Source organism: Tursiops truncatus, chromosome 19, assembly GCF_011762595.2.
Source record: "Tursiops truncatus isolate mTurTru1 chromosome 19, mTurTru1.mat.Y, whole genome shotgun sequence".
In the NCBI taxonomy this organism is placed as follows: Eukaryota; Metazoa; Chordata; class Mammalia; order Artiodactyla; family Delphinidae; genus Tursiops; species Tursiops truncatus.
Genome location: NC_047052.1, coordinates 54,039,173 through 54,057,090, shown reverse-complemented (window position 1 = coordinate 54,057,090; position 17,918 = coordinate 54,039,173). Strand labels below are relative to the sequence as shown.

General features: G+C 40.1%; 2 protein-coding genes and 1 long non-coding RNA gene across 6 annotated transcripts in view; all 3 read right to left on the bottom strand.

The window, feature by feature from the left end:
- The window catches only part of LOC141277210 (uncharacterized), a 120,739-nt gene that overhangs the window by 102,051 nt on the left and 770 nt on the right, over nt 1-17,918 (bottom strand). The window lies entirely within an intron of this gene.
- On the bottom strand, nt 407-13,353 carry LOC109548676 (zinc finger protein 525). Of its 4 annotated transcripts, XM_019927355.3 has the most exons (4): nt 13,262-13,353; nt 11,661-11,787; nt 6,042-6,137; nt 4,740-4,856 (listed from the first exon to the last, which is right to left on the bottom strand). In XM_019927355.3, the coding sequence occupies exons 1-3, from the start codon at nt 13,274-13,276 to the stop codon at nt 6,061-6,063; spliced, it is 219 nt and encodes a 72-aa protein (XP_019782914.1). In that variant the 5' UTR covers nt 13,277-13,353; the 3' UTR covers nt 4,740-4,856; nt 6,042-6,060. The 4 variants fall into 4 exon arrangements, with proteins under 4 accessions (XP_073652820.1, XP_033699995.1, XP_019782914.1 ...); XM_073796719.1 differs by lacking the exons at nt 4,740-4,856; nt 6,042-6,137 and adding an exon at nt 407-447; XM_033844104.2 differs by lacking the exons at nt 4,740-4,856; nt 6,042-6,137 and adding an exon at nt 1,772-1,883.
- Nucleotides 2,638-16,998, bottom strand: LOC101331150 (uncharacterized). Its single transcript, XM_019927351.3, has 2 exons — nt 13,262-16,998; nt 2,638-4,856 (listed from the first exon to the last, which is right to left on the bottom strand). Exons 1-2 carry the CDS (start codon nt 13,437-13,439, stop codon nt 3,550-3,552), a joined length of 1,485 nt encoding a protein of 494 aa, XP_019782910.3. The 5' UTR covers nt 13,440-16,998; the 3' UTR covers nt 2,638-3,549.

The following is a 17,918-nucleotide window of genomic DNA, read 5'->3' as shown; positions in this document are numbered from 1 at the left end:
TGCCGCAGAGCAACTAAGTCCATGCGCCACAACTACTGAGCCTGTGCTCTACAGCCCACGAGCCCCAACTACCAAAGGCTGCACATCTAGAGCCTGTGCTTCCACAAGAGAAGCCACCGCAATGAGAAGCCTGTGCACCGCAAGGACGAGTAGCCCCCCACCTTGCCACAACTAGAGGAAGCCTGCATGCAACAAAGACCCAATGCAGCCAAAAATAAAATAAAATAATTTTTTATTTTTATAATAATTTTTTTTTGCGATACACGGGCCTCTCACTGTTGTGGCCTCTCCCGTTGCGGAGCACAGGCTCCGGACGCGCAGGCTCAGTGGCCATGGCTCACGGGCCCGGCCGCTCCGTGGCATGTGGGATCTTCCCAGACCGGGGCATGAACCCGTGTCCCCTGCATCAGCAGGCGGACTCTCAACCACTGCACCACCAGGGAAGCCCTAAAATAAAATAATTTAAAAATATACATATTTGATGAGATTATGGCTGAAAAATTCCTGCCCCTGAAGAAAGAAACAGATATCCAGGTACAAGAACCACAGAGAGTCCCAAGCAAGATGAACCCAAAGAGACTCACACCAAGGCTGAGAGAATGGCTTTGGAGGTGGTATGCTCTTACAAGAGCATAAAGTGCTCTTAAATTGAGAATCCCACGAATTAGAATACAGTTACATGCCCTATAATGGGAAGGCTCACACAAGCATAGTGCCTCCTATTTACCAAATGATTGCACAGGAAGGTCCCTGTGGGCCTCACAGTACTCAACTAAGATCTGCAGGGCAGGTGCCACCTCAGAGGAGCAAACTGAGACTCACAAAGGTTAAACAACTTGTCAGGACCCAGAAGTTCTGCCACAAAGCTCAACTAGTAATCCTCATACTACACCAGAACTATCTTTATACTCCTATTCTTGTCTCATGCTGTACAAAATTAAAAGAATCTCCCCAACTGTCACTATTGGAAGTGCGTGTGTTTTATTTCAGGAACTATGACATTCACCAGTATGCCCATAAAATTCTCTTAAAAGCACTAGGAATGCCTGGACCCCGCTCAGAGTTTCTGTGCAGAGACATACGGTATTAGAGAACCGTATTAGAAGACACATTCCATCCAAAAGGTAAGACCTGTGCTTGCGCATCTTTCTCCACGGTCAGGCTCTTGAGAAGCCCTGCCTTGAACAACCAAGCTTCTGATCCCTGTTTTTAAGGACAAGATTGAAGCTCTGTTCATTCAGAAATGAAAAGAATCACAGTGGTGCTTCTAGACTTCGGTCTTCCTCTTTCCTCAGAAGGTCTGCTCACTTCATGCAGGATTGGTGGTGGTTCCAAAACGAAGTAGCCACCAAACCATAATACAGCAAACACTTTAAATACCGAGTTCTCTAGTTCTACCCTTGTGCTCCTGATTCAGGAGTTCTTGCAAGTAGAGTAGACCTGTATTATGTGGGACGTAGGCACATCCACATTTACAATACTCATGAAACAGGAAGAGGTGATGAGCAGACAGTTGTAAGAATTATTGTTAAGACTCATTTATCATATCCTTTATTCTCATATCAACAAACAGCTGGATTTGAATTTTGTAAAAGCCACAGCAAACCACATTCCCTTTAACTTTTTATTTTGAAATAATCACAGATGTACAGGAAGGTACAAAGATAGTAGAGGCATCACCTAGTTTCCTCTGATAGTTACATCTTACACAAATATAGTACAGTATCACTCTGTGGACACAGTAAACAAATTTGCAACCAAAATTGCTGAGAAAATGTTTCTGCCCAAAAGCCATCACTGTCCTGGAGATTCCTGTAAAGATGAAGACGAAGGAGTTGGCTACAGGCAACCTGACCATCGAATCTGTGGACCCTAACCTTCACCTAGAGAAGGAAAGCAAGATATGATGGTAAAGAAGAGAGAAGTTCTCCAGGAATCTAATCATAGTCTGTGATAAGAAGACCATTTCTATTGCCAAAAAAACCTGGAGGATCTGTTAGCTCCCAATGACTGACATATTTCTTCTGGGGGATGCTGCAGGAGAACCTGAAGCAATGGTTATATTTATCATTTCAACTGAAATTCAATATTCTCCACTTACCATTAGTTCTCACTGAGAAATATTTACTTAAGTTTTACTTTCATTAAGAGCCTTCTAAGAGTTGAATATGTAACTCTGAAAAACCTTTACAATGTAAGAATCACTGCTAGGAAGCTCAGTAACATCTGCATTCTTCACAAATCTTGGAGATGGAAACTACTACTATTTTTATTCTAAAGAGGAAGAAAACTTAAGCACAGGGAGTTCAGTGATTTCAATAAATTCACACATTGGTGAGCAGCAGATATGGGGACTTCAACTTAGTGGAGACGGTAACAAAGTATAGTATTTAACCATCATGATATACTGAAGAAGTTTAGCTACGTTCTTCCAATAATCTAGACCTATATTTAGTTGTTTTTGTAACTTGTCAGCATGTTTTAGATTAGTGGTATGTTATTTTGTAGTTTTGGCCATGACAAGTTTCCATTTGAGTAAAGATTTTTCTATATGCCAATACCAATTATGCATCAAGCTTTTGAATCTTAATAAAATGCAGATGCTCTGACTGCAACACAGAATAACAGGAACCTGGCCCATGACCAATTCGGATTTAATGACTGTAAGACTGCGCCAACATTAGTATGGTAACAGAGAGGCTCTTTATGCCATGAACAAAACGGGGTGGCACCTATCACTGGAATTGAACAATTGCATGATATCCTAAAGTGTGGTACATAAAACACCACAATACAATAAATACCCTACAATACAATAATACCCTAAAGTGTGGTACAATAAAACACTACAGTAGGGCTGCAGGATACAAGGTTAATGTATATATACCACCAATGAACAAGTGCAATTGAAAATTAAAAACAAAAACCAAAAATAAAGGAAAGAAAATTTAAAACAAATCACTTTTTACATTAGGACCGAAATTTTTAAAAAGTTCCTTTACAGGTGTAAAGTTCCTTTACAGGTGCAAAGTTCCTTTACAGGTGTGTTTCATCATGGCAGCACATGAGAGGTCTGTGACGAAGATATAACATCATTAACAGATTTTGAACCTCAGATTAAAAGTCACTAAAAATGGAGCCTTAACAAGAAATCTAAGAATAAAAACATTTCATAACTTGGTAAGTGGGCCTTTTCAAACATCCTTGATCCTTTGACCCCCCCTGCCACCATCTCATGAATTTTAAATGATTTTAACTTTTAATTACTCTGCAGAGTGTAACATGATTTGACTAATCTTCAAGAAGGACTAGACTTAGTTCTCCCTACTAATAATTCCCTGATGCACGGTACATTCTGAAACCTGCTTAAACAATTTACCTCACTCATTATATTTGTAAAGGTTTTCTCCATTACGAAATCTTTGGTGGTCCTGAGGCCAGGTCATTTCTTGAAGGCCTTAATATATTCTCCTGTAAGGTTTCTTTCCAGTATAAATTCTCTCATCACTCCAAACATATGAACATTTAATAAAAGCCTTACCACACACTTTACATCTGTATCTTCACTCCATGTATATTCTGGTGTCTGTTGAGACTTGAGTACTGCTTAAAGGCTTTGCCACACTCGTGACACTTGTAAGGCTTCTCCCCAGTATGAATTCTCTGATGAACTGTAAGGCTTGAATTCTGACTGAAGGCCTTGCCACATACATGACATTTATATGGTTTCTCTCCAGTATGAACTTTCTTATGTTGAGTAAGGTTTGAGCTCCCAGTGAAGGCTTTGCCACACTCATGACATTTGTAAGGTTTCTCTCCAGTATGGATTCTCTCATGGCCCCAAAGGTGTGAACGTGTGGTGAAATCCTTACCACACTCATTACATTTATAAGGTTTCTCTCCAGTATGGATCCTCTTATGTTGAGCAAGATTTGAATGCTCAGAAAACGCTTTGCCACACTCATTACATCTGTAAGGTTTCTCTCCAGTATGAATTCGCTCGTGACCCCAAAGGTGTGAACGTATCATAAAGTCCTTACCACATACGTTACATTTATATGGTTTCTCCCCGGTATGAATTCTCTGATGCCTTGTGAGGTTTGAGAGTCTGTTAAAGGTTTTGCCACAGTCACTACATTTGTAAGGTCTCTGTTCAGAATGAATTCTTTGATGATTAGCTAAGACTGAGCAATGGCTAAAAGCCTTCCCACAGTCATTACATTTGTAGGGCTTTTCTCTAATATGTGTTTTCTGGTGTTGTGGAAGCAATGAAGGATGCGTTAAAACCTTCCCATTTTTATTACAAATGTTGGTTTTGACACTAGCAGGCATTATTTGAAGTGGTGAAACTGAGGAACAGTTTTTGATAGACTTCTCGACGTGATTACATTCGTAAATCTTCTCCTCAGTTTGAAAAATCTGCAGTTCAGCCAAATGTGAATGAAGGCTTAATCCAAGCCTAGCTTCCAAACATCTCAAACACTTGTTTCCTGAACAGCCTACGTTACTTTTTAGTTCCTTATTCCTCATATATGACTTGTAATACTTGTAAAATTGAGACATACTTCTTACAGAAACATTCTGCTTTAAAGGAAAACTATTCCAGGATTTATGATGTTGTTGATCTCTACTACCAGTGAGATTTTTGCAAGGGGTTGTAGTCACTCCTTTGTAACTTTTTTCTTCATATTCCCACTGATTCGCAAACTTGTGCATATTTTGCTGGACTTCACTGAAATCAAAATCATCAAAATCATGACTTACAAGTCTTTCAAAAGCCAATGTCTGAAATAAGTCTCCATTATTAATGTCCTCTTTTGGTGATAATTCTTTGATCACACATCTGGTAGACATATCTGTAAGATATAAGGCTTCCTTTTAACCAGATTGGAAGATAGATATTTTATGCTGAAAAATGTAATATTACACCAAAGGTAAAACTCACAATTAACAGACTTATCAAGCTTTACAACCATGGTCTGCAAATGTTTAGGAACACAAATGAATAAGATTCCTCTAAAAAGAAAGGGTGATTACATGCAATTCAAATTATTTTCAGGAAAGCCTATTTTCAAATGCTCTGTTATCAAAAGTTACAATAACCTTGAAAGAAAAGGAATTTCCCCACAGGCACCCCAAAGCACACACCAACTCATGGGAGGCATACAACTGTCTAACATTTGAAAAATAAAAGATATTAAAAATAATCACTGGGGTCCAGTGGTTAAGACTCCACGCTCCCAATGCAGGGGGCACAGGTTCAATCCCTGGTAGGGGAACTAAGATCCCACATGTTGCATGGCGGGAGGAAGGGAGGGAGGGAGGGAGGAGGAGAGGGAGGAAGGAAGGAAGGAAGGGAGGGAGGAAGGAAGGGAGGAAGGGAGGGAGGAAAAGTTTCTTAAGAAAATCAATATTAAAAAAAACACTACTGAATACTTGTATACAACACTAAAACAACACTGTAAGAATAGCAAAACATTATTTTGAATACTTGTTATACAACTATACCCATGAAAAACAGGCATACTGCAACATAACGATTAGTTCACTGTGCTTATATTACATAACATATGCTAAATATTAATTATCTGTTAATCAAAATAAACAGTAACAAACATTTTAGTAATGTGAGACAAATCCAGCCATAAATCATAAATAATAAGCATTTACATTTGTTAAATACACACACACACAGACACACACACAGTGTATGTGGAATTCTAAAGAATTCACCTATAAGACTAAAAGAAAGCATGTATTTCAGAAGGAGCACACAATATGAGGAAAATATGTTAAAAATCACTGATTTTGAAATAAAAGGTCCAGGTAAATATGTAATATTACAGAAATTAATGGGGAAATGTGACAACAAAACTGACAAAGCAGGGAACGCCAAATGTACTTCTCTGCACAAAACAAGAAATGAACTCACAAAAACTGTCAGAATCAACTTTATAAGAACTCTGGAAATTAATCAAAGGATTAATTTCCAGCTACCAGGAACACTCTTAACCAAGAAAAAGGCAGCTGTTTTTTCTTACCTTGACCCATCCCTGTTCCTCAGCTAGGCAGTGGTCTTGAAGATGAGAGCCCACAGGCTGGTACAGGTTTCCAGAACCAGAGGTGACAGAACAGACCTTATAAAGAATTTCAACTGGTTGGGTTTTGGTTTTTTGGTTTTGTTTTTCTTGTTTTGATCTGCATGATGGATACCTAAAGGACTGGCTCAAAGTACTTGCAAAACTATACCTAGGTGGAACTGCTAACCTGAGGGCTTGGTCAAAAACATTTAAAGGTAAATATACTAGCCACTGCCACCTAGGGCAAGGGATAACAACTTGGGCAAACAATGGACAAATCGAAAACCCTGAGAAAAATGTGGGGAGTGAGTTGTACTGGGAATTAAGGACTTTGAAAATCTCCCACATATTCCAGGGAATCTAGATAGATTTGGGCATGCCTAGGACTGGCAATATAAGAAAAGACCTGAGAAGCTCCTAAGCCCTCATGTCCAGCTGAACATCAGATTTTCTGCAAGAAGTGAATGCTAAGGCAGAGTTGTAAACTCCTTGCCTGAGTGTTTAAGGAATTCTCCAACACAAAGAGCTCATCTACAAAGAATATAAGGTGGTTTTGTTTTGGTTTTGGTTCCAGGTGTTTAAGGAAATCTGTCAAATCACTAATTGACCAATAAGTCAACAAAGACTTCAGTGGCCACACACAGCAATGAAAACACATCACACAAAATTAGTTGAGAGAAATAAAGACAAAACAGCAGTCACAAGAAACAACAACAAAATCCAGGGGTGTGAGCATGGGGGGAGGAGTGGATTATGATTTCCAAGGTTTCAACATACTCAAAATATCCCATTTGTTAAACAAAAGGTTACAAAGCAGGCAAAGTAACAATAAAGTATCAATATAACCCATATAGAAAAATGAATAAATAAATAGCATAAATTGTCCATAATGGAGCCTAAACTTTGGACTTAATCAACAAACACTTTAAATCAACTAATTAAGCTAAAGGGAATGATGGACACAGAATTAATGAAAGTAAGGAAAACAGTGTTTAAACAAATAGAGAATATCAATAAAATGATAGAGCTTATAAAAAGAAACTAAACAGAAATTCTGGGGCTGAAAGGTAAATTTATCAAAATGAAAAATTTCCTAGAGAGGTTCAGCACCAGATTTGATTAGGCAAAAGGGAGTATCAGCAAACTTATAGGTAGATCAGTCAGAATTACCTAGTCTAAGGAGCAGAAATTTAAAAAGACTGAATATAAATGAACAGAGCCTAGGAGACCTGTAGATACCATCAGTGGACGAACATACGAATAATGGGAGTCCCAAAGAGAAGGAGAAAGAAGGCAGAAAGAATATCAGAATATGGTCAAATATTTCTTAAATGTGAGTAAAGACATGAACCTACAAATCTAAAAACTGAATGAACCGCATGTAGGAAAACTCAAAGAGAATCACACGATAACAAATTATAATCAAACTGTTAAAAGACAAAGGGAAAGAGAGAATCTTAAAAGCAGCAAGGGAGAAGGCAGGTATTTGTCATATACAAAAGATCCTCAGTAAGATTAAAAGCTGATTTCTTGCCAAAACCATGGAGTCCAGAAACAGTGGATGATGTATTTGAAGTGTTGACAGAGGAAAAAAAACTGTCAGCCAATTCTACCTCTAGAAAAACTGTCTTTTAAAAATGAGGGAGGGGCTTCCCTGGTGGCGCAGTGGTTGAGAGTCTGCCTGCCAATGCAGGGGACACGGGTTCGAGCCCTGGTCTGGGAGGATCCCACATGCCGCGGAGCAACTAAGCCCGGTGAGCCATAATTACTGAGCTTGTGCGTCTGGAGCCTGTGCTCTGCAACAAGAGAGCCCACGATAGTGAGAGGCACACGCACTGCGATGAAGAGTGGCCCCCGCTTGCCACAACTAGAGAAAGCCCTCTCACAGAAACGAAGACCCAACACAGCCATAAATAAATAAATAAATAAATAAATAATTAAAAAAAAAAAAAAAAAAAATGAGGGAGAAATTATGACTTCCAAGATAAACAAAAGTTGATGGATTTTCTTATGACTAGATGCCCTATAATAAATAAAAGAGAGAACACTTCTTTTTTTTTCCTTTTCCATTATGGTTAATTACAGGATATTGAATATAGTGCCCTGTGCTATACAGTAGGACCTTGTTGTTTATCCATTCTATATATAATAGTTTGCATCTGCTAATCCCAAACTCCCAATCCATCCATCCCCTACCTCTCCTCCCCCTTGGCAACCACAAGTCTGAAAAGAGAGAACATTTCTTAATTCATTCTATGAGGCCAGCATTATTCTGATACCAAAGCCAGACAAAAACAGCTCAAGAAAAGAAACTACAGACCAACATATTTTATGAATATAGATGAAAAATCCTCAACAAAATACTAGCCAATTGAATACATAGCATATTAAGATTATACATCATAAAAAAGGCGGCCTTGTTCCAAGAATTCAAGGGTAGTTGGTTCAACATATGGAAATCTATCAATATAATAGCCCACATCAATAGTAGGAAGGGGGGGGACCTACATAATCATCTCATTGTATGCAGAATAGATATTTGAAAAAAATCCAGAAACCGTCATGACGAAAACAGCATACAGAAAGTGAACTTCCTCAACCTGATAAAGATCATTTATGAAAAACTCACAGCTAATATCATACACAGTCAATGATGAAATAATAAAAGCTTTCCACCTAAAATAAGAAATAAGATGTGTTGCCCACTTTCACCACTGCTATCCAGCTATTCAATGTTGTACTGGAAGGTCTACCCAGAGCAATTAGGCAAGAAAAAGAAATTAAAAGTATATAAATTGGAGAATAAAAAGGAAAATTATCTCCATGAGCAGATGACACAATCCTGTATAACGAAAATTCCATAAAATACACACACACACACACAAACAAGACCTACTAGTCTTATAAGCGATGTCAGCCAAGTTGCAGGATACAGTATCTACACGTGAAAATCAGCTGTGTTTCTATACATCAACAATGAACAATTTGAAAAAAATTTTTTTAATAATTCCACTTACAATAATATCCAAAGAATAAAATACCGAAGAATGAATTTAAGCAAGGAGATGAAAGACATATAGACTGAAAACTACAAAACATTGCTGATATAGATAACTAATAAGGACCTACTGTATAGCACAGGGAACTCTACTCAATACTCTGTAATGGCCTATACGGGAAAAGAATCTAAAAAAGAGTGGATACCTGTATATGTGTAACAGATTCACTTTGCTGTACGTCTGAAACTAACACAACACTGTAAATCAACTATACTCCAATAAAAATTAAAAAAAAACATTGTTGATAGAAATTAAAGAAGACCTAAATAAATAGGAAGACACTCCATATTTATGATAATATTTACCAACATGTCTATAGATTCTATGTAAACACTATCAAAATTCCAAGAACATTTTCTGGAAAAATGGAAAAGATGATGAAATTCATACGGAACCGCAAACGGCCCTGAACAGTCAAGACAGTATTGCAAAAGATATGATATACACAGAATAGATAAATCCACAGAGACAGAATGCAGACTGGTAGTTGCCAGGGACTGGGGACAGAGGGAAATGTTGAGAAACTGCCTAGCAGGGAATGAATGCTAATCATACTTTTTTGAACAATAAACAATGGCATACACATGCAATGAACACTGTTGCAAGAACAACAGTTTGGCCAACGGTCTCACCGATATGTGGTTATGAACTTGCAATTTTCTCCCTAGAATAAATCCCCGTACCTGAGACAACCCCAAATCCAACAGGATGATCGTTGGTATACTTAATCAACATTGCCACACTGCCCTTCAGAGACGCTTTTGTGATGATCCACAAAACCCAGAAGGACAACTGGAACCATTTGTGCCAGGCTCTCATGATACTTTCTACCTCTGCATCCTGGAACATGCTGACCACTCTACTCAGTTACTTCAGAGGGCACTTGCCCATGAAGCAGGATGATACTGTAACATCTAGATCAAAGCATTCTCCACTCAGAGTTTTACCCAGTGAAACTCCTCGTGGGAGAGTTCACTAGAGCTTCTCCAGCACCTAAGGGGTGGGTTATCACAGCAGAAAACAGAGAATAACATTTCGGACACCAAGTAGGTATATTTCAGAAGCAAATTTCAGAGGCAAAATCACACACACTCAAAAAAACATGGAAATCAGGTAGAGCCCAAGTTTTTCCACATTTGCATACTAAGTAGGCACTGCAAGAGAGAGAAAAATAAAAGATACGAAAGTAAAGCAAGGGATTCAGATTTTGTGGGATGTTGAAATGGGCCCTGGGGTCTGCCTACAAACCCCAAAATGTGCCTGAGATATGCCCCCCCTGAAGGACTGGGGATCAAAGAAAGGTTCTCTCTGCCCACTGTCTTTACAATACTGCTGAGGAACAATCTCAAAAGATTCACGCTAGTCCCATGATACATGCTCCTAAAGGCAAAAGCAGAAACGAAGAAACGTCGGAGGCACCTGAAGGGGCACAGAGGGCTTGAGACAGGCCCCTGTACTCGCCTGGGGCCCCAGATGCAGTGGATGGGCAGCCCGTGTCCCCCAGCCCCAAAAGAAGGTCTCTCACGTATGTGAAACGGGGATGGAAGCCAGAGAAGGAGAGGAGCCGGGACAAGGGAGACCTCAGCTCCATGTGTGTGGTCTGAGAACTGAGTCTAGAATGAGAGGCTGGTCCCCCAAAGTCCAAATACAAAAACAGTCACAGACGGCAGGTAACAGAAAGTTGTGAGTCAGGATAAAGACTTTGCCTTTGTCTTTGCAACGAGATGGAATACCACTGGGACGGGAGGAAACTTTAAGACACATGAATAAGGGGAGGGGAAGTACAATTTCCTTCGAGAGCTCACAGCAATAAACTTCTGTCTTCCCAAAGACCTCTCACATTTAGTATGAATTTCCTAAAAAACGTTTGATGAAGTAGCCACCTCTTTGCCGTCTGAGTTCTTCCGTATGTTCGTATCGTTGATACATTCCCGCCCACCTCATTTTTTTTTTTTCCTCTCTATTTTCACCTCACTCTTCAGAGGCCAGGGCTCTCTCCCCTGCTCCAAGATGAAAATAATATTCACCGCAGAAAGACAGACTCCTGCTTACATGAAAAAAGGTGAACGATGTGCTGTGCCTTTTCCGTAATATAATTCCAGCCCTTTGCCCAGCTGAAAAGGACAATACAGATGGGATAGAATAGTATTTCACAAATTTGTTCAATGACGGTCTTCTTCCAAATGCTTAAAGAATATTTTAAATATACAGATATGTAGCTTTCTTCCAAGAACTACTAAACCAATAGTACAGAAGTAAAAGCGGGCAGATAGCTTAAAATTTCGCCATAAGATTTTGTGCTTACTCAACTTCCAGAACCACCACCACCTAGCATGTCGTGGACAGATCAGCTGAAGAAAGAGGAGGTTTAAATTCCAGACACTCCATTATAAGGCCTCTCATTTCTGAATCAACATGGCTTCAGCCGTAGGTGAACAAGGCATGGGTTCCCAAGAGACTCAAGATAAATGCAAAGACACCCGAGGGCAGATCCCAATTTCTGGAGGGAAACTATCCTCACCCAGGGAGACCAGGTTCCTGTAGTTCTCCAACATCACGTCCCTGTACAAGGCCCTCTGAGCAGGGTCCAGGCATTCCCACTCCTCCTGAGAGAATTCTATGGCCACATCCCTGAATGTCAACAGTGCCTGAAATGAAAACACATTTCACCAAGGGGCCATCAGGAGAGTCCTTATCTTCACACAAAATGAGGAGAGGAGAGAGGCGCCAGCGCCAATTAGATAGAAGTGAGTGTTCTGATGGTGCCACAAAGAGAACCTTGAACAATATACCCCTAATTTTGCTTTATTACACTGTGCTATCAGAGGATGTCCAATCTACTAAATTACTGAGGAATTTAAAATTGCATGCAAAAAAAGTATATATATATATATATATATATATATACACACACACACAAATGAAAAAAATTCAGCAAAGCGTTGTCTATACACAGGTTCCAGACATTATACACCAAATGATAACTAACTTCCAGATGAGGTACAGTAATGTCTTTAGGGATGACAAAGTTCACAGTGGCTTTAAAGAAAGGTGAGAACTGAAAAAATGGGATAATGATAATTACAGTAACAACCAAAAGTTACCATACAGTAAGCATTACTCCAAATGTTTTATAAGTATTAACTCATATAACAACATAGCATCCAATTTATTCCCACCTTACAGAGGACCCAACTCTGTTATTCAACAGCTAATAAATGGCTGTTTATTGGCCTGCTAATAATGGCCAGCTAATAAATGGCTGTTAAATGGCTGTTAAATGGCTAATAATGGCCAGCTAATAAATGGCTGTTAAATGGCCTGAACCAGGTGGTCCAGCTTTAGAACAGAACCTACAGCATCATACATTTAAGTATCAGATATGACATTAAAAGTACGATGACACAGTTGTTTCCTAACTGAGAAAACCTGAAACAAGTTCAAGGCTGAAAACACAGAACTGGCTGAAAGGTCAATACATATACACGTACACACACATGCGTACATACAATGAGCACTGTCCTTACTGCTCTTAACTCATTAACATGGCACGGTAGGAGAAGACTTAAGGACATGGAAAGCATGTAAGACACACTTCCAAAGTTAAAATAAATATAAGACTTATTTATGAAATGATGGTGTTGTTTAGACACACCATGGGTTCCTGCTCACATACACAAGTGGGTGCACTATAAACATACACACCAAAATGAACTGAAATAAAAGTGGTAGTGTCTAAAATGACATTTTTAAAATACATCTTCATTTTCTATTATTTTTTACTTGTGTATTTCAGCATTTTTGGTACAATGAACATGTATAAATTGTACTAAATTTAATTAAGATTGTCAACATTATTCTATAGTAGCCTGGTTATTAAAAAACACTGCAAAAATTGAGAAAAAATACATTAGAAAACTTAACTTTGATCTCCATAAATACATAGAGTGTGTAAAAATACAGAGGAGAATCTGTGTGGCGATGAGAGAAGACTGAAGGAAGGCCGTGGGGCGAGTCCGAGCAAACCCGTCAGGCAGGATACTTGGGAGTGAGAGATTATCAAGTCCAAATGGCATTTCAGGACAGAGAGGACTGAACAGTAAACTAAGAATATGATTTTACCTGAGAAAGAGTCATTCCTGACTCCTCGTCCTTTCCTCTTCTTCCTCTTCAGGGCTTCTTTCTCAGGCAAGGTGAGTCCTGAGATGTCAATCCTGAGTGTCAAAAGATGCTGTTTAATGCTTGGAATCGACACACTCCCTTCCTGTACCACAACCACACACAGGGAGGACCTCAGCATGTGGAACAGACGGTCCTCTGCTGTAAGGTTTTTGACCCCTTTCTTCAGAACTCACTCCCCTCCTGGTTAAGCCACACACAAGCTGCAGCAGTGAGGACCTAGGAAGGATTGACCCTCCCCTTCAGGTCAGAGACCCAGTCCTGACCGAAGGCCATGCAGAGGACAGCACTCCCTCCACCCCTCTAGTTTAAGGGCCGGTCTCAGTCCTCAGAAACAGATGAGCCAGAGCCCTAGTGCTCAGGGCTGGATACAGATTCGATCACCTGAGGCTACTTAGTCAGCCATGATCTAGAAGAAAACTCTACGGGAACTGGGCACAAAAGAGGTATCTGAAAATGGCTCAGCAATCTAATGGCAAGTCAGGGTTGAGCATCATTCAGAGGGGTCAACTCCAGCACACCTCCCACTCTGTGGCCCTGCTCTCTCCTCGGGCCCTGCCCCCTGTATCTGGATAGTGGAAGGGGAAAGAGCAGAGAGAAACACACAGAGCAGGCATTACAGGCTAGGGCGGGGGGAGGAGTGTGGCTGCAAAGTTAAATGAGAGACTCAGAAAAGGCCCCACTGAGAATGGGGGCAGGTGTGTTATCAGAACAAAGATCTGGAGGAGGAGGTTCACCATGTGCATTTGAGGGGTCAAAGAGTTCTAGGAATCCCTGAGGCAGCGGTGACCCTGACTCCGGGAAAAGCAGAGACATCTGTGTGGCTCAATCTCAGTGAGAAGGGAGGAAACAAGCAGGAGACGATGTCACACGAGTACTGCAGGAAGCAGATCAGCAAGGCCCGTGGTCTTCAGACATTCTTCTACCCCATCCCAAGTGAATTTTGGAAACTATGTATTGTCTCATCCACCTTAACATCTAATTCTTTTGTATCTCAAGTTAAAACACATATGAATAATGTAATATCCTGTATATTTGAAAAGCAGCCAAGATGGTCACACTGGCCCCAGGAGGTATGCCACAGCTCTTAACGGAAATGTGGAGGGCTGTAGGGTCCAGGAGCTAATGTCTGCACAGTGTGGCAAGAAGATGCCTGTGAGATGCGCCAGCAGGGATGTGAAGGGTACAGCTGGACAACAGGAGTCTGGAGTTCAGGGCTGAGGTCTGAGAAGGAGATGTGGAACTGGGAGATGTCAGGGTGTCTAAAGCCATAAGATAGGATGATATGGAAAGTCACTGAGTGCGGCCAGAGAAAAGGTTCCAGATGGAGCTTGGGGTCCTGCCCCCATCAGCGACCAGGGGTTGAGGCAAAACCAGGAGAAGAAAATGAAAAGTGAACAAGGAGAAAAGAAAATTGAAACAGATGGCCAGACTTAAAATGATAGTTTATCTTTAAATACTGGGATGTCCTGCAAGCCATGAGAAAACAAAGAAAAGTGTTTAACGGAAGAGGGAGTGATCAACAGTTGCTGACAGGACAAGACAAAGACTGTGAATTAACCAGTGGGTTTAGAAACAGGGAGGACATTACAGCCCCTGACAAGGAAAGTGGATGGTAGATGGGAAAGCTTGATTGGATGGGGTTCCAGCAACAGCTGGAAGCAAAAGCTGACAAATGGTGCCATGATGTCCTCTTGCTTGAGGACTAATCACTGTTTGTCTTGAGAACATGTACATAAGGGGTTGTGTCTGCTTGGCTATAAAAAAGGGTGAGGTTTCTTTCTGCCATAGCAATCTTTTTGGTGGCGTCCCTGTGATGCGGGTATATGTCCAGAAGTGCAATTGCTGGATCACACGGTAATTCTATGTTTAATTTTTTGAGGAAATTACCACTGTTTTCCACAGCTTCTATATCATTTTATCCTTGTAAACAATGCACAAAGGTTTCAGTTCTCCACATTCTCTCCAATACTTGTTATTTTCAGTTTCTTTTGATAACAGCCATCCCAATGGGTGTGAAGTAGTATCTCACTGTGGTTTTGACTTGCATTTCCCCTACGATTGGTGATATTGGGCATCTTTTCATGAGCGTATTGGCCATCTGTATATCTTCTTTGGAGAAATGTCTATTCAAGTGTTTTGCCTCTTTTTCAACTTTGTTTTTCAGTGGTAGTTCTTTATATATTCTAGATAATAATTCTTTATCAGATATATGATTTGCAGAATTTTCCTCTTATTCTGTGGGTCGCCTTTTCACTCTGTTGATAGTGTTCTTTGACGCACAAAGTTTTTTTATTTTGATGAGGCCCATTTAACTATTTTTTCCTTTGTTGCCTGTGCTCTCTGGTGTCACATCCAGGAGCCTGGATTTTGTCCCAAAGGCAATGGGAAGCCAGCAGAGGGGTTAATGCCAGGTACCGAAATGGTCTAATTTCAGATTTACTTCCGATGCAGAGACAGAACTCTGAGACAGACTCTGTCTCTGAGCCCTGTATCTTTCCTAGTAGTTTTCATCATCGTTGTTGGCCTGGCACTCTTTTAAGCTTATAATTACAATGGTTACCCTCTTGCAGAAAAATGCCACATAGATATCCATACAATATTGTCAATCATTTTAGGGATCACTGTCATTCAGCAATCCTGATCTTGTTCATCACCTGTGTGGTAGGTAGGTTCACAGAGGCCCAGAAGGGAAGTTACCTTGAGAACATCTGAGCTGAGTGAGAACTGCATGTCACTGAATTTTGAAAGGGTGGCCTAGAAGAGACAGTGAGCAGTTTGTCCTTATCATCTCATTCCCCTTTGAAAAATTCCAGGATCATGTTTAATACACCTGAGCAAAAGACACCTCTTTTGTGGTTTTAATCACATTGATCCCAAGCATTTACTCCCTCTTTTGCAGAAAATCACAGTGAAACACTGAAGAAATATAAAATGATGAACACAGATTTTGGTGCTGAAACTTTTAAAGAGGGTTAGCTATGGAAATAGGATCAGTGCAAATTTCTTTACCATGAACAGATGGGCTGTTAGAACAAAGTTTCAAGTCGATCCAGCCCATCCCTCATTATTTTCACAGAATGGACAAAAGGGCCTTGAGCGGAACATCTACTTTGTATCTCACAGCTCACTAATTCAATAAATCACACAAAGGGGACAAAAGGGGCTGCTGAATATTAGACTAACTCACTAAACTAAGTTCTAACCATTAAGATGCTATACACCCTTACCAAGTATATATTGAAACAGTCTAAAATTATTTACTAAGTACTACACAATGTTCCAACATATGACAAAGGGTAGAAAGAATGCAGTCTTTATAATCTGAACTAGACACAATATATTCAAAAGGGAAAACAATCTGGGACTATTTTTTTTTTTAATCTAATGACTTCTGGGGTCAAAAATTTTTTTTAAATTGAGACTACCTAATATTTAGAATAGAATGATGACAGCTGGTTATCACATGTCACCGAAGCTTATTTCAGAAGCTGATGATAATTTACAGAGAAAGGGGAATTCGGTATACTAAAATTTACCTCAATATGCTTTTAAAAAAAATGAATTAAATGTAAGAGGGGTGCAAAAATGTATGTGTCCATTTAAAAGAAGAAAAAGCAACGGTTTTAATATTCCCTTAAAAAGCACCACGTAGTGACGGATTCAGTAATTTCTTGTCCCGGCTCACCTCCCTCACACCATTCCGAGCAAAGATGGCAACGCACAACTCACAGACAAGTCTCCCCTCGTCGTCAGAGTAAAGGGCTGCAAATGGAAGTTACACTGTGAGGCGAATAATTATAAAACGCACAAGCCTTATAAACAGGAGTTTTGCAACTCTCATTCTCATCTGTAAAATTAAAACAATTAAGCAAATTTTAAACTAAATATATTACAAAGCCACAAGTCAATATATCACACCTTAGCCATATCCCATCAAGTCACCACTCACGCAAAATCAGGTTCCCCTTCTTTCACTCTACTCTGTATTTCTGTTAATCTGTTTATGTCTCCCTTTCCTTGTTTCTCTCCACCGTTCTCCTTTTCTGTGTTTCCTCTCTCACTCCCGCTGCTCTTTCTCCCCTTTTCTCTATTCCTTTCCTTACACTTGTTTTGCACAAGGCTTGAAACCTATTTCAACTTCAGTTTCTTCTTCTCCCCAGTCTGTTCCCAATCTCTATATATGTCTGCCTTTTTTTCCCCGCATTTCTGTGTTCCCTCTGCTCTCCATCACATTGTCTTTCCTATTACACCCCCTCTGCCCCGCCTCACTGCATCCCTAGCTAGCTAGGTTCTCTCAGCGCTGTTTCTCACTCTGCCAACCCTAAGCCCTCGTTCTGTCCCTCCACTCAGCTCCCCCAACTGTTTTTCTCCTAACCACTCTGTCTGAAGTGCCTTGACCTTCGTGGCTGGAGCTCCTACCTTTCCTCTGTGTTTCTATTTTCTTTTCTCCTCTTGCTACTTTGCCGAGTTATTCCCTTTCACTTTGTCTCTCTTCAAGTCCTTCCCAGATCCTCTATTTTTGCCTTAAATTATGCGCCGCCCCATTGATCCTTTTCTCCCTCTCACTTTTCTATTTCTCTTCATTCTCTCTCTGTCT

Excerpts from the sequence above, each read along its gene's own strand:
- LOC109548676 (XM_073796718.1), bottom strand. Across the intron at positions 11,254-11,660 it reads CAGGAACCTGGTCTCCCTGG|CTGGGCAAAGGGCTGGAATT; the intron begins GTGAGGATAGTT and ends TGTCCTTTTCAG.
- LOC101331150 (XM_019927351.3), bottom strand. The coding sequence starts at position 13,439 with ATGCTGAGGTCCTCCCTGTGTGTGGTTGTGGTACAGGAAGGGAGTGTG. Across the intron at positions 4,857-13,261 it reads CAGGAATGACTCTTTCTCAG|ATATGTCTACCAGATGTGTG; the intron begins GTAAAATCATAT and ends TATATCTTACAG.